The sequence below is a fragment of the Atheta coriaria genome, unplaced genomic scaffold, assembly GCF_025399875.1.
Source record: "Atheta coriaria isolate IRGN ID8LTWV9N9 unplaced genomic scaffold, Caltech_Dcor_3.1 hic_scaffold_6_pilon, whole genome shotgun sequence".
NCBI classification, from domain to species: domain Eukaryota; kingdom Metazoa; phylum Arthropoda; class Insecta; order Coleoptera; family Staphylinidae; genus Dalotia; species Dalotia coriaria.
The window spans coordinates 13,752,103-13,766,483 of record NW_027045448.1 but is presented as its reverse complement, the minus strand read 5'-3'; the positions used below and the strand labels follow the sequence as shown (position 1 = coordinate 13,766,483).

The window sequence follows — 14,381 nt, the reverse complement described above, 5'->3', positions numbered from 1 at the left end:
TATCTCTCTTAAATTTTATTGTTATTGAAGTGAGCTATCCATTGAAATTAAAATCAAGTTGCTATCACTTTTAGTTTCGAAGTTATTGCACATTAAATTTAATTTCTAAATTTTATGTTAAAAATTAACAACATTTACAATCGAAAGGAAAAACGACTTTAACTATCACGAAATAATTCATTTAATTATTTCGTTACTTAGTTTTGTAATATCAAAAATTACAAAATAAAAATTTGAATAAACATAAAAATTGACATTTCAATTATCAAATGTTTTCTTCGTGTGTAATTTATAATTTTAATTATCAATACTTTTAATTGGCATTGACACAAATAATTAATTATTTTCATGAATCGCCCACGCTTGCCTCAGTTAAAAGTCCAAAGTTAAAAACTTTCCAATGGCTGAAAGGCTTAATAAGCTTAAAATTAAATTAATCCGTAAAATTTTTCATCTGCGAAGAAAATAATTTTGCGAAAGTGCGTGTGCTCACCTCGGCTCAACTCTAGGAACTCTAGGACGAGAAATAATTAGTTGGTAACATGACACGATGACACGAAGCGCGAACTTCTAACTAAACTTAAATTAAAAATAAACAACGAATATCAGTAGATGTGCGCGCGCGATGGAGATACGAGTGAGTAGATGGAAGGTGAATGCATGCAGGTAAAGATTATTTATCGACCTAACAAGAGGTCACCTTTTTATTCACATTGCAAAGTGAATTTTTGTTTGTTTTTGTATTTTGGTGTTCGTTTGAACAGAGTAGCGCCATCTGGGAGATATATTTGTAACTTATGTTAAAGAATGTAAAAGTATTACGTTTTTATTAGTCGTGCTTGCAAATTATGTGAAAAACTAAAATATTTGTTCAGAAATGTTAAGTGGCGCCATCTCGTAATTAAAATTAATATAAAAAGATTTTCTCTAAATAGTTTCTCTAATTATTACGTTTTTTTGTGATTTTACACTTTAGACACATCTTTAACATTTAAATTCTGTCTTTTTACCTTTCAATTGCAAACGCTATTAAATTTTAACATAAATTTTGCATAGTAAAGTTAATAATGACAATAACTATGAAACTAAAAGTGACAGAGAGTTGATTTTAATTTCTACGGATGGATCTCAACATAAACTATAAAATACACCATATCTAAATTAATAAAATTATACAGGGTGTCCGCAATTTCATAAAAATGAAAAAATTTCTTTTATCAATAACTTTGAAACTAAAAGTGATAGAAACTTGATTTTAATTTCTACGGATAAATCTCAACAATAACTATAAAAACTACTACATATAAATTAACAAAATTATACAGGGTGTCCATAATTTAATAAAATCTAAAATCTAAAAAAAAAACATTAATTTCAGTGTTGTAGCGCCATCTATCAGAGAAATTTAGAATTTATAGCCATATGCGGAATAATGATTAACTCTGGTAATAAAAATTAATTGGTGTGACATTTTTCAATTATTTATCGCACTCTGAGAATTGAATAATTCAATTGGCGCAATTACTCATCACTCTCGTCCTGTTTCGCTTAAATTAATTGATTCCTTGTAAACATCAATAAAATCACATTAACTAATTCTGACAATTGACTTTAAAATCTAGCACACTCCCAATCCACTACAAATAATAAATCTAATCAAATAAAATAAAACGTCAATTTTTATCTTTCGATAGATTTGTGTCCGATGTATTTTCTAAGCCGTTGCAAAACGTGTTTCACTTGTTTTGCTCCGAGTATTCAATTTCCTACTTGTTTTGATAGCGATTAATTTCCACGCACGCCTCAAGTGTGCGCTCATATTTAGAAGATAGACGATCAGCATACATGCACGTCGATCTCAAACCGAGTGTGCAATAGGAAAACGCCTCAGAGGCTGGTAAAGAGTGTAAAAGTGTAAGAATGTAAAGTTATTCCATTCCGTAAAAGCGCGCGCGCGGACTGCAACAAGCCTTCAACGACTTCTTCCAACCAACATTATAGGTGGTGGTTGTGTTGCTTGTAATTTATAATTTCTCAATGAATTCCCGAGTGTGGCTGGTAGTTTATGAAATGAATGCAAATACATGCGCGACGCGCCGAATTACTAAACGCGGCGATTAATTTACGCGCCGGATTTACATATTCCGATGCGTGGCAAGTGCGAGCGAACAAATTGAATATCCGCCGTCATGTTTTATCGTTTTTTTGGAGTTGCTACATAAATATAACTTAACCTATAGGCAATACATTCTACATGCGTGAGTTTACGGTGATCTGGAATGAAAGTCAACCACCAGCGCCCTCTAAAGGTTCATTTGTAAACTAATACTGCTAGTTTGCAGTTTTTTTAACCTAGGCAACCCTAAATGTACTTATATTGCGTTTAATACTATTTTTTGCATATTTCAATGCATGGCAAGTGCGAGAATTGTCTACAAGCGCCCTCTGAATGCGTATTTTTCAACTAAACCAGTTAGTGTGCAATTTTTTAACTTAGGCAACCCAAAATGAAGTTTTATTGCGTTTTACACTATTTTTTGCATATCTCAATGCATGGCAAGTTCGAGAATTGTCTACAAGCGCCCTCTGAATGCGTATTTGTCAACTAAACTACTAGTTTGCAATTTTTTTAACTTAGGCAACCCAAAACGTAGTTTTATTACGTTTACTGCAATTTTTTACTTGTTTCATTGCATGGCAAGTGCGAGAGTTGTCTAGAAGCGCCCTCTGAATGTACATTTGTATACTAATACAGTTACTTGGCAGTTTTTTGAACCTATGCAACCCAATACGTAGTTCAATTGCTTTTACGGCGATTTTTCGCTGTTTCTTCCACAATTCCTTGCCGGCGCACGTTTGAAATTGTATGCACGTACGCGCCGTGATAATAAACCATACGGTGTACATATATGTACCGGCCGAAATGGGTTAGACCCATTATTTTTCTATGATTTTAGAAAGTAAGCGCGCCGTGCGCGTACGTACAGCCACCGATAATTAAATGCGCTTTGTGTATTCCCATCTGCACTGCGTGTACATTTATGTCCGTTTTTGCTATATTTGGAATGTTTGTGCAGTTTCCTCCAAAGCTGCATGTTCCACAACGTATCAATGTCATATTTAAATAAAAAAACATTTGAAAAATCAATTTTTACAACTAAAAAAAGCAAAAAAATAAAATTTTACTTTCGCGAATATGAAATAGGAAGATGCGATTACAAATTTATGTTCAGACGTAAAATTCGCGTCTTCTTCTCACGTCGAAATCCTCTGACCCCGGAAATCTTCGCCGTTAAACATTCTAAATCTCCCTCCACGCACGAAAATTAAATTTTATTGCTTTATTTACCTTTTTCAGGTTTTAAATATTTTCAAATAGATGCCAACACGCTTAGGCAACCCACGCGACACACCGCAACACTTGTTGCCTATTGTCGCACGTCCGCTCGCGTCGATATTTATTGCGAGCGATAGCAAACAAACAAATCCGTTAGACGCTGCTCTCTGTTGTGTTGCATGCGCCCTGAAAATATCTGTGCCACAAATCTTTTCCAACTCCGCGCTGTTTTTATTCCGCCACACGCAGAACGTAAAATGTGTGTATTCGGTTGCATAACTAATAGGCGCACATGTACGTTATGAATGAAGCGTGCATAAATATGACGTCGCGAAATGGCGCATGTCTCTGTGCTGCGACGAAGATCGCGAAGACATCCCGGCGTGGCCGTGGCGCCGCGCGACTTCGTAAATTCCGCATTCACTACCTATTTTATGCCGAGGGGACTTTCTTATCGTGACCGCGAGTAGCTCGAGCGCGGTCGCAATGTCAACCGATTTATGGCGGCCATTCCGTGACCGGGACGAATGCGACGCCGACGTGCACATCCCGAGCAAACCGCGACATGTCGTCGACTATTCTTTCTATTTCTATTATTTTCGTTTGCATCAATTCTAGTCTTTTACGGGCGTAGATAAATTGATTTCAGTGATTTTTACTGTTTTTCGGAGCGCTGCTTTGCATTTTAATGAAATCGTCGACATTTTCGGGCTTGCGCATGCGCATAAAACCAGGTGGATCATAAAATCCTGATTTGGAACGCGTAATAACTTCCTGTTAACGAAAATCTAATCTAAAACACCTACAACGCCATCTATACATCAAAAAAATATCTAAAATCTATTTTTAAAGTGTTTATCACTCTGTCAAAGTATAATCGGATTAATTTCGAGTAAATATGTGTAAATATCTTAAGCGGATTAAAAATAAAAACAGTTTTGATCGATTTAGAGAAAAAATTCTCACGTCCCACATGAATATAAACTCAATTCACAGGTGGCGCCACCTACTAGAAACGAATCTAAGCCAAATGAACATGTCCAGTAATTAAAAATTTAATTAGCAATGTCATTGAATTATTTATTACCCGTGGCATTGTAACATAAAATAGGTTTCGATGTCATAGTTTCAGTTTCTAGCTGTGTTGCATGGAATTAAAACCGGAGGACGACGAAGATTTACGACCTTAAAAGAAAGTTTTTTCTCGTTTCTTTTGTTTTAAATCGAAACGCAAGACATGTGTGCGCCGCGCGGGCATTCATCGATTCATTGTGTTTGGGCCTTTTTCGTTTATATCTGCGGTGTGTATCGCTGCTAAACGTTTTCAGTTTCGTTGGTGGCTCGAATAAATGAATGAGCGATTAACGTCGAATCTATTTGTGGATCTTTGGATCTTTGGGTCGAACGGTTGGAACAAAAGGCCGAAAATGTCTATTGTTTAAGGTTTGTCAAGTATTAATTTCATCGGCGTGCTTAAATCATGATTTCCCTTTCGAATGAGAGTTTGAAGATGATTAAAATACAATAAGTTAAGGGGAAATATTTGGTTGGATATTAAAATGTGTTTATTTTTCAGTTTTAGGTTAAAAAATGTGAAATTTTTGGAGAAAAATTGAGTTTTGTGTGTTTTAAGGCGGTTTTCTTACGATAAATCAAAAAGTTTTTGTTTTTTCAAAAAAATTTAAACGTCAAAACTTACTTTAGGCCCTAATAAATATTCTCTAAAAATTTCAAGTAGAAAAAATCATTAATTTCCGAAATAATTGCAATTTTCCAAAATTATAACCTAGTCAATCCCCTTAACTAATTTTCATTTTCATTTATTCACTCTGGTATCTAATATTAAACTGAATTTAATTTGCAGAGGTTAAAACTTTCATTTCGTTTAAGATTTTAAGGTTATCTTCACGTATAAACTCAATAAAAGTGTTGTTATAGGCTTCGTTTATGAACAATTAGTAATTACTAATGCATCATGCACGCGCCCACTAATTGTCAGGCAAGCAGCATGGCGTCCGTCTCTCCGCAGCGAAATAAAAGCGAATTTGCTCGAGAAATTCTCGAGCGTCAAAAGCTTCAAGCTTCATTCGCCGAAGAGAGTGCAGCGCCGCCGCCATTAACGTGCACTTGTTCGTTTTGACATTTCTAGACGCATGCGTGGGCCATAATGACATTACACTCGGATTAATTACCATCTAAAGTGATTGTAGATCATTTAAATCTTAAAAATCCTCAAAAATATTGATTTATATGTGACTAGCTTTAACCCACGGCTTCGCTCGCGAATATCTAAAATAATGAAGTTGCTTCCGTACGCGTCTGTAGTCACCGAAGAAGTAACAATGAAGTAGAATGGCGGGAAGTTTAAAATGGCTGAAAGTACAGTCTATGGAAGTATAGTGTACAGTCTCCATAGTGTAGTCAATTGGATTTGATGTTGACGTAGCTGTCGGTAATACAGTGTGATAATACAGTGTCTTGGTACTATAGTACTTAGGTTTGAGCTTCATTGCTGGAATGCTAGATGGCGTTAAAGTAGTCAAATAGCCAGATGCAGAGGTATTATTGGCTACACAATTTCTTTATTTTATTTAAAAATATATATTTTTTTATTAAATAAAAAGTAGCCTATAACCATTCGGGGACCACTAAGAATATGTGTACAAATTTTCATGATGATCGGTTAAGTAGTTTTTGCGTGAAAGTGTAACAAACATCAGGACTTTCGCATTTATAATATTAGTAGGGATTTAAATGTATAAATTTGTTTTGTAGGTTTTATTTGTATTAAATTAGTTGTTTTAATTAAATTTGTTAATTTATTGAGTATATTGAGTGTGTTTAGTGTAGAGTTGCATTGTGCGCATCTGTTCGACGCGTGTCCATTTTCGGGCTTGTTTGGTATTTTGATATCCAATTGAGGAAATTAATTGAAAACCCTACAATGCACGCGCGGCGGGCAGCAGAAAAAAGATGCAGATTCATTGCATTAAGCAGGCGCGGCGCGATAAATCTCGCCCGAAATGTTTTTAATTAAAGCACTTAAAAGCAAATTGAATCAATTTCGGCTGCGGACATCAGCCGAAAATCAAAAAAAGAAATGCAGCGCAATGCATTTACAAAACGTTTTTGTCTCCTTCATCTTTGACGATATGCCGACAAGAAAATTAAAATATACAGTGTGTTTTTATACAATAAATTAAATTTTCTGTTTCCTCCTTTAAAGAATTACTTTTTACACCGTTTTGAGACACTAAAAGTGGCAATTTAATCACGGGGTGGCTAAAGCCGTGACTAAAGTACTTTAGTCACGGGGTGAATTTAAAAAAATATATTTTTATGATCCAGTATGTGTCTGGATGTAAATGCAAAATTTCCTAAATCAATTAAGAAGCCATTAATCACAATAAACTCGATCCGAATTGATTTATTAAGTATGCGCTCGTTATGCCAACGCATCTTGCAAAGTCAGTGTGCTGTGCAGTCCAGTCCGCCAACTGGCATTGTGATCCAGATAACTCGCATACTCCCATGGCACAATAAGGACACCACACACTCGCGGCCCTTGAATGGCGCATTCAACACTTTCATTGGCTTTAAACTGCATTCAAACGAGTGTAAAGTGTTCCAAAACGAAGCGCACGGCGTTACTTTCAATTGTGCTCTGATTATACGCCCAAATGCCCTTGATTGTACTTGATTAACATATGCTCAACAATTAGGATACCGAATGTTTGCATAAATGCATAAAAATATTAATGTGTGTGTAAAATTAGTTGCCGAAAGTGATTTTCATAATCTTCAATCTGTTGGTTGCTATCGTTTTTAGTTTAGAAGGTATTGGATATTAAATATGTTCGAAAAACATGAAATTTTATAATTTTTTTCTGCATTTTCAACATTTTCAAAAATAATTACAATTGACCCAAATTTCCTGCCCAACCAATATTTAACCACATAAAAAAATAAAAGAAAGCTTTGCAATTGATAAAACTAAAAATTTTACGAGCAAAGAAAGTATTTTTCCAGCACGATTACACTTGAGTACTTAAATTTACACGCCGATAACACGTTGTAATTTATTTATTAATCGATCATTCGACGCTCTCTGCTGGACACACTCATCCTGCACACGCCAGGCGGACGAGATTTCGTTAATTAATCAGTAATTAATCCGTCAATATTGGCCCGCAACGTGCGTAGAAAGTAACGAAAGTAAATACCTTCAACACACACACTGTGCATCTGAAATAAATTTTATTCTCTCGGCTGCGCTCGTAAATTTTTTCATCTTCACAAATTTACGATTTTTTTCCTCGATGATGAAGAAGATGCATTCGCATTTGGTAGTGTAACACTTCTTCTCCCGATTGTAATTATAATTTGGTTTTGTATTTAATATTAAACCGTCGAATGCATTTATCGGTGAATGCGTTTATTGTTTAACGATATTAATAATTTGTCTGCATTTATCATTTCACGTTCGATCGCACGCCGCATTAATAGAAATTGCTGCAATTGCACGGAGCGCGTCCTCAAGTGTTACGGGCAGCGCGCGGAAGAGAAATTTATAAATACACGAAAACACAATCGGTCGTTGCGAGAGACATCGTCGATGAAATTAGAATTCTATTCGGCCGAGATAATACGCATTGGAAACTATTTAACCAACTAATGCTAAGTCTTTCTATATACCATGTGTTCAGCAAACAAAATTTCAAATAAAAAAAATCATTATATGCAACCCATATCACACAAAAACACATTGATGTATTTTAACATAAAAATATTATTTTTTTTAGTAAATTTAAAATTATGAGAAGATAAAAATGTATCTAGCAACCAAAAAATCACTATATGCAACCCATATTACACATATATTCGTATTTTACTATTTTAACCTCAAAATATTAATTTTAAAGTGAATTTCAAATAATTTTTAGATGAAAATTTATCCAGAAAACCAAAAAATCACTATATGCAACCCACAATACCCATATTTCCGTAAATAACCACATTTTACTATTTTAACCTAAAAATATGAATTTTAAAATATTGTTTGAACACACTGTATGTGAAAATGTAGATGTTAGACACACATTCGTGGCTTGCAATACTGAATTCTATTTATCGGCATCATTGTGCGGCGATTTTTGCGCTCGCGCGCGCAATTTTATTGGTTTCTAATTACGGTAATTAATAAATTACGAATATAGGTTAAGAGCAAGCGAGCGGCCGTAAACGGCGAGGCGTGCCACCACGCGCACATCTTACGCTTCCTTAACCGACGTCGGAAAACAAAAGAAAACGTCAATTAATTAACGCGAGAACACGACGATTTTCTGTGTTTTACGACTGAATTTACACGTTTCCCCACACACACACGCGAAAATATTTCAATGTTTGTTTAAGTTGTACTCGTAGGTCTAATACGTTTACGTTTATGCATTATTTAGGCGAAAGAAATGAATATTTATTGCGTTTTGTCCTGTTTGTTTTACTCAGCGCTAAAATTATTAACTGCCATAACCTAAATCCGCGCACAATGTGTAAGTTTAACCTATAATTTTTAACATGCTTTTACTACTAATCAAATAAACAAATGCTAGAGTCATAAAGTGATGAGTTCTCTTAACCTTATTCGCTGAGATGTTATTTGTCGGCATAGATCAATTAATAATTATAAATTAATGATTATCTTTAACGAAACACATGACCTAACCTATAATATAACCTATAATACTCAATTTATAAATATAAATTTAAATTAAAATAGATTAATGGAGTATTCTAGATTCATTTATATTAATTGTTGTTAAAGTGTCTTTTTTCTCAAGATCTGAATCTACTGTCATTGTACTCTTGTGATAAATAATGTGAAAACATAAAAATATGACAAATTGTAATTGTGTGCAAACACCCACGGAAAGAGGAAAAAAATTATTCGTGATGAACAACCTTGCGAGACCTTGTTGTAGAGTACTTGTAGAGTAAATCCTTGTGAATCGGAAGGAATTACAAAATTACATCGTAACGGAAGTTGGTATATAATGAGGGGAATTCCCATGTTCATCCGTCTACGTTCACAAGATTCACAGTGTTTTTCTGTGGTGTTTGAACGTGAATGTAGCGATAAAGTGAGGTTATATGAAGTAATAAACGTTCGGAACAAGCGAGGAAGAAGTTTCGCATTGTTGGAGGTTTTATACAATGGCATATTTTCTCATAGTGTGCAGTTTTTTTTTATCAATAGGGATAAAATGCATAATAATGCATAATACTGCATAAAAACGCTTGAAAACTGTATAAATTTACGATAAGGACGTGTGAGACTGCAAAATGTAGATAAATACCGTTGAAAAATGTGTTTTAATTTTTTTTGAGGTTATTTTACATAAAAATGTATTGATTTTTATTTTTTTGATTGTTTTGCATTGCAAAACTATTTGTTTTTTGATATTTTCAGAAAAAATGCTAAAATTTTAATATATTTTTAATTATAGTTACTTAAGTAATGTTGTTTAAGTTAAGTCATATTACTTAAGTTAAGTAAAGTTACTACAATGGCTGTACAATACATTTTAAAAGATTTTAGATAGTATTTTACGAGAAATAAAAAAAATTCTGCCAAAAATTTAAGTTTTCAGACTTAGAGCTACTTAAGTAATGTTTCTTCAGTTAAGTCATGTTACTTAACTTAAGTAAAGTTACTTTAAATGAATTAGTTTATGTTTAACGACCATTTCATCACTTTTCTCCTAATTTTAGGAAAAGATTCAATATTTTAAATATGCAACCCAAAATACACGTTGTTCGCGCCTTGCTACTTCTATTAGTAAAGCTATTATCTGATGCATAAAACATTTTCGCGTAGGCGACATTTAATAGAATAAAATATTCCCGGAGAATATAAATGTAACCTCAAACTCAAAACCTTGTCGAAGACTCTGCGAGACAAAGCTGTGTTATTAGTCGGCACGCTGTTTAACACGGTGTTATTGACTCGTGAAGCAATCGAACATTCATCAATCTTCGTACGCCGCGTTGCGTTGCGTTTCGTTTCATTTCGAACGCAGAAGCCGCTCCGGCCCGCTTTGCTTTATCAATCCGCTTCAATTTAAGCCACTTAGTGGCTGGGATTACAGTCAGGACCGGAAATCATGATCAAATCATCAAATCATACCATTTACGGCATGGGAATTATGAAATTACGAATTATTAAGTGTTATGCAACCAAATTAACATCAAATACCCAATATACATCAAAACCAACATAAAACTTAAATTATTTTCTATTTCAGGATGAAAACTCACAAAATGATAATCTCTCCCCACGAGGGTGGCCCCTGTGCCTGGGCGAGACCGGAATAATCATCCATCTCGGCGCACCGCGCGAATTACAACTCCGCCATCTCGAATGCTACGCGTGTCTACAACCCACAGAGGGCGCTGTACACCTGCTGCTTGAATACAAGCATCTAGACCAGACGCATTCAAAAGTCCTGGCGAGTGTGGAAAACTCTCAAGTGAAAATGTGTACGACAATCGCCAATGCGTTGGACTTTGACGCGATTGACTTTGAATTACCAGACCTTCTACAGAATCTATTAATCTCTGTGGAGCGTGCGATTGAAAGAGTGCCGCTTGATGATTTACTCTTTCCGTGTCCGCAATGTCACCGGCATGTTCCGCTGGACCGCAACGAGGAGGAAACCAATGATTGCTCGGCGTGTTCGTGTCAATGCAGCGAAAGTAATGATAACGATAACCAGAGAGATAAGGAGATGAAATTTGAGGTTACGGTTAATAATATGAACAATTTAAAGAGCGCTAATGGTAATAATAATGTGGTTAAACACGATGTGAATGTTAATCTCAATCAGAATCAGAAGAATACTTCCGGGTCGATGTTTGAATTTGTCAACTCGATTCCGCATATTGATAGCGATGAAGACGATGATAAGGAATCTATTAAATCTGGTAAGTTGTGTTTTAATATTTTAATATGTGGATAGTTTATTATATGAGTATGTTGTTTATTTATTCCGTGTTGTTAGTCGTAAATTTTCAGGCGAATGTGTTTAAGTTAATAGCCTACATGTTAAGTTAAGTAAGTAGCATTCTTCTAGGTTGGTTTCATTGCCAATGAACTCATTGAACTTTATATATTTACATTTATGAATATATCTCGTTATACATAGCCATAATTAACGCCAAGTGGCGTGTTTCCACGATTTAGAGATTGTTAACTTTTTGCAAGGTTTAATTACGGCTCTAGGGGAATTTCACACGATAAATTTTATTAGTTCGGAGGTAAAAATAATTATTTAGTTGATAACGAGCTGAGATGGAGACTGAAAATATACTTAAATTTGTAGTGGAGTAAAACAACAAAATTAAACGAAATTTTATGAAAATTAAAAGATTTTTGGGTCGAAAATTAAATTTTTTGCTAAAATTCTCGTAAATTTCGTCTAAAAATTAATATTTTCTTATTTATAGTGACTTAAGTAATGTGGCTTAAGTTAAGTCATGTTACTTAAGTTAAGTAAAGTTACTTAAATTGAAATACAACTAATATAAAAACATTTTAGTGGTAAAATTTTGAAAATTCAAGAAGAAAAAAACTAGAAAACAAACACAAACATTCAATTTCGTTAAAAATTCATCACATTTTTCTAATTTTAATTAAGCACAAATTAAATTTAATTACCTCCCAAATAAAAATTAAAGTATTTACTTGATAACGACGTGATTAAATGCTATATTGCCTGTGTGGGTAGCCCATACGCATTCATAATAAAATTATAAATTATAACCTCACTTTTATTTCGATCACAAAACGGTTATAGCCATCTTATACTCGTTACGTATTATAATTACGATTATGCGGCGCTAGATGCATCATGCAATGCGCGGCGATGATTACGATTATTATTATTAATCGATTCATAAATATTTATAGCGCGATAGTGAATGGCAGAGGAAGCTGCCTGCAGAAGAAAAATCAAAATCAAAAACCGATGCAGATGTGTACAGTACGCCGCGGGTTTGATCGATTTACAATGTAAAAATTATGCGCATACTGAGCCGCTAGTGTAGATCTTACTTAAGTTGGACTTAAAGTTGGATATGCGCTCAGATGGTCAGCGGTTATGCAATATTCGCCCATGGAGACACGGCCTACGCGCGCGTTGAGCGCGATTAAGATCTATGCATGTGGATGAAAAAATTAAATGGGTATAAAGTGCAAGGGGGAGATGGAGACCACACTGAATTATATGCTTAAAGTTAAAGTAGAGTACAAAGTAGAATTTTGAAGGTAATTTTTAGGTTAGATTAATTTATTAGTGATTTTTAAGGAATAAATGAGTGAAAATTTAATTTTTTTAACGAAATTCGTTGAATTTGGTCCAGAAATTAATATTCTTATACTTTTAGTTATTTAAGTAATGTTACTTAAGATAAGTCATCTTACTTAACTTAAGTAAAGTTACTTAAAATATGTTACAATGAAATTTTAATGATTTTAGATGAAATTTTACGAAAAATTAAAAAATAACTTAAAATAAAAATTGTGAATTTAAAAAATTTATAATATTTTGAAAATTCAAGCAAAAAAAACTCATTTTTTGACTCAAAAGTCAATTTTTCATAAATGTTGTTGTTAAAATGATAAAAATAGAAAATTTCCTACTTTTTCTTGTAAATATTCTAATTTCCAACCTCAAAACAAGAAAATATGATGTTTTTTCACCAAATTTCATCACTTTTTGAATTTCAAAGATAAATTTATAGAAACATGTAAACTATTAATAAGCCCATGTAGTAATCTCATCTTACACACAAATACACGAACACCGCAACGCACAAAAAATCGCTAGATTTATAGCCCGACTTAACGAATAGATAGAAATTCCTCGCTAGGATCCGTTTGCAAACCGCCGACGATTCGAGCGTTTAATTTAATGCGCGGCGCATCCAGCTATCTCTCGGACGATGTACGACATGCGTACAAATATGGAATCGAGATTAACTCTTAACTGCCGCTAAACGACTCGCTAAGGTCCTGCAAAACAACCTGCCGACAAAACGAAAACATTTTCAATAAAACACTCCAAATACATATTATTTACGACGGCTATTTTAATCACAAACGATGGTCCTAGCGCCATCTATCGGTACTATTTTTTGTTGGAGTGAAAAGAATACCGGTATTTTTATTTTTTTAAATCAATATTTTTAATTCGATATTATTTGTGATAAATTTTGAATGAAATACCGGTATTTCAGTTTTCGGTACACCGGTATTTATACCGGTATTTGAATAAAAATACCGGTTTTTGGTAATACCGGTTTTTTAAAAGTCTAAAAATTAAATTTGCGACGTGGGAATTACTTTATCGATGTGTGTGTGTGTGTTTTGCGCAATGCGCATGCCTGCATGCCTTACGCTGCATAGGAAATATGATCTACGCATTCGCTCGTTGGCGGCTGATAGATAATTAATAAAATTCGCTCCGACCTACCGTTTAATTGTTAACGATCATGTCGGAGATTGATATTAATGCGCGCGCGTGTAGAGTCAGCGCGGAGAGGCTGGAGTAATGAGCTAATTGACAGCTCTGCGATGCGTGGAAATGCGATACGATCAACAGCGGAAACAGAACATTAACAATAAGCTTCGATTAGGATATTGATTTATGCAGTTATGTAGATATATACGCAGGAGAAATAAAAATGATGTAATGACTTAAGCTAAGATGACTTAAGTTTTATGATTTGTTTGGTTAATAGGAGGTATAGTAGATAAATAATTAGATAGATGTCAATAATGAAATATTTGTTTTATAGAGTTACTTAAGTTATGTTACTTAAGTTAAGTAATGTTACTTAAGTTTGAAAAGTGATTTAATGACGAATTTTAGAAATTCTTAAGAGAAAAATCATAGAATTTTTGCTATAACTAAAAATTGGTTTTACTTTGAATAACTTAAGTCTTGGAGGTTAAGTTACTTAAGCCTAAAAATTGATTTTTAATAAA

At 33.9% G+C, this 14,381-nt stretch overlaps 1 protein-coding gene and 1 long non-coding RNA gene across 5 annotated transcripts in view; one reads left to right on the top strand and one right to left on the bottom strand.

The window, feature by feature from the left end:
- Window positions 1-14,381, bottom strand: part of LOC135793513 (uncharacterized) — an 80,627-nt gene that overhangs the window by 45,744 nt on the left and 20,502 nt on the right. The window lies entirely within an intron of this gene.
- LOC135793505 (uncharacterized) overlaps window positions 1-14,381 on the top strand; it is a 115,885-nt gene that overhangs the window by 81,977 nt on the left and 19,527 nt on the right. For all 4 annotated transcript variants that reach the window (XM_065304501.1, XM_065304500.1, XM_065304502.1 and 1 more), the window contains one exon: window positions 10,639-11,317. In XM_065304501.1, coding sequence (XP_065160573.1) covers window positions 10,639-11,317 — 679 coding nt within the window. The remainder of the gene's footprint in view (window positions 1-10,638; window positions 11,318-14,381) is intronic.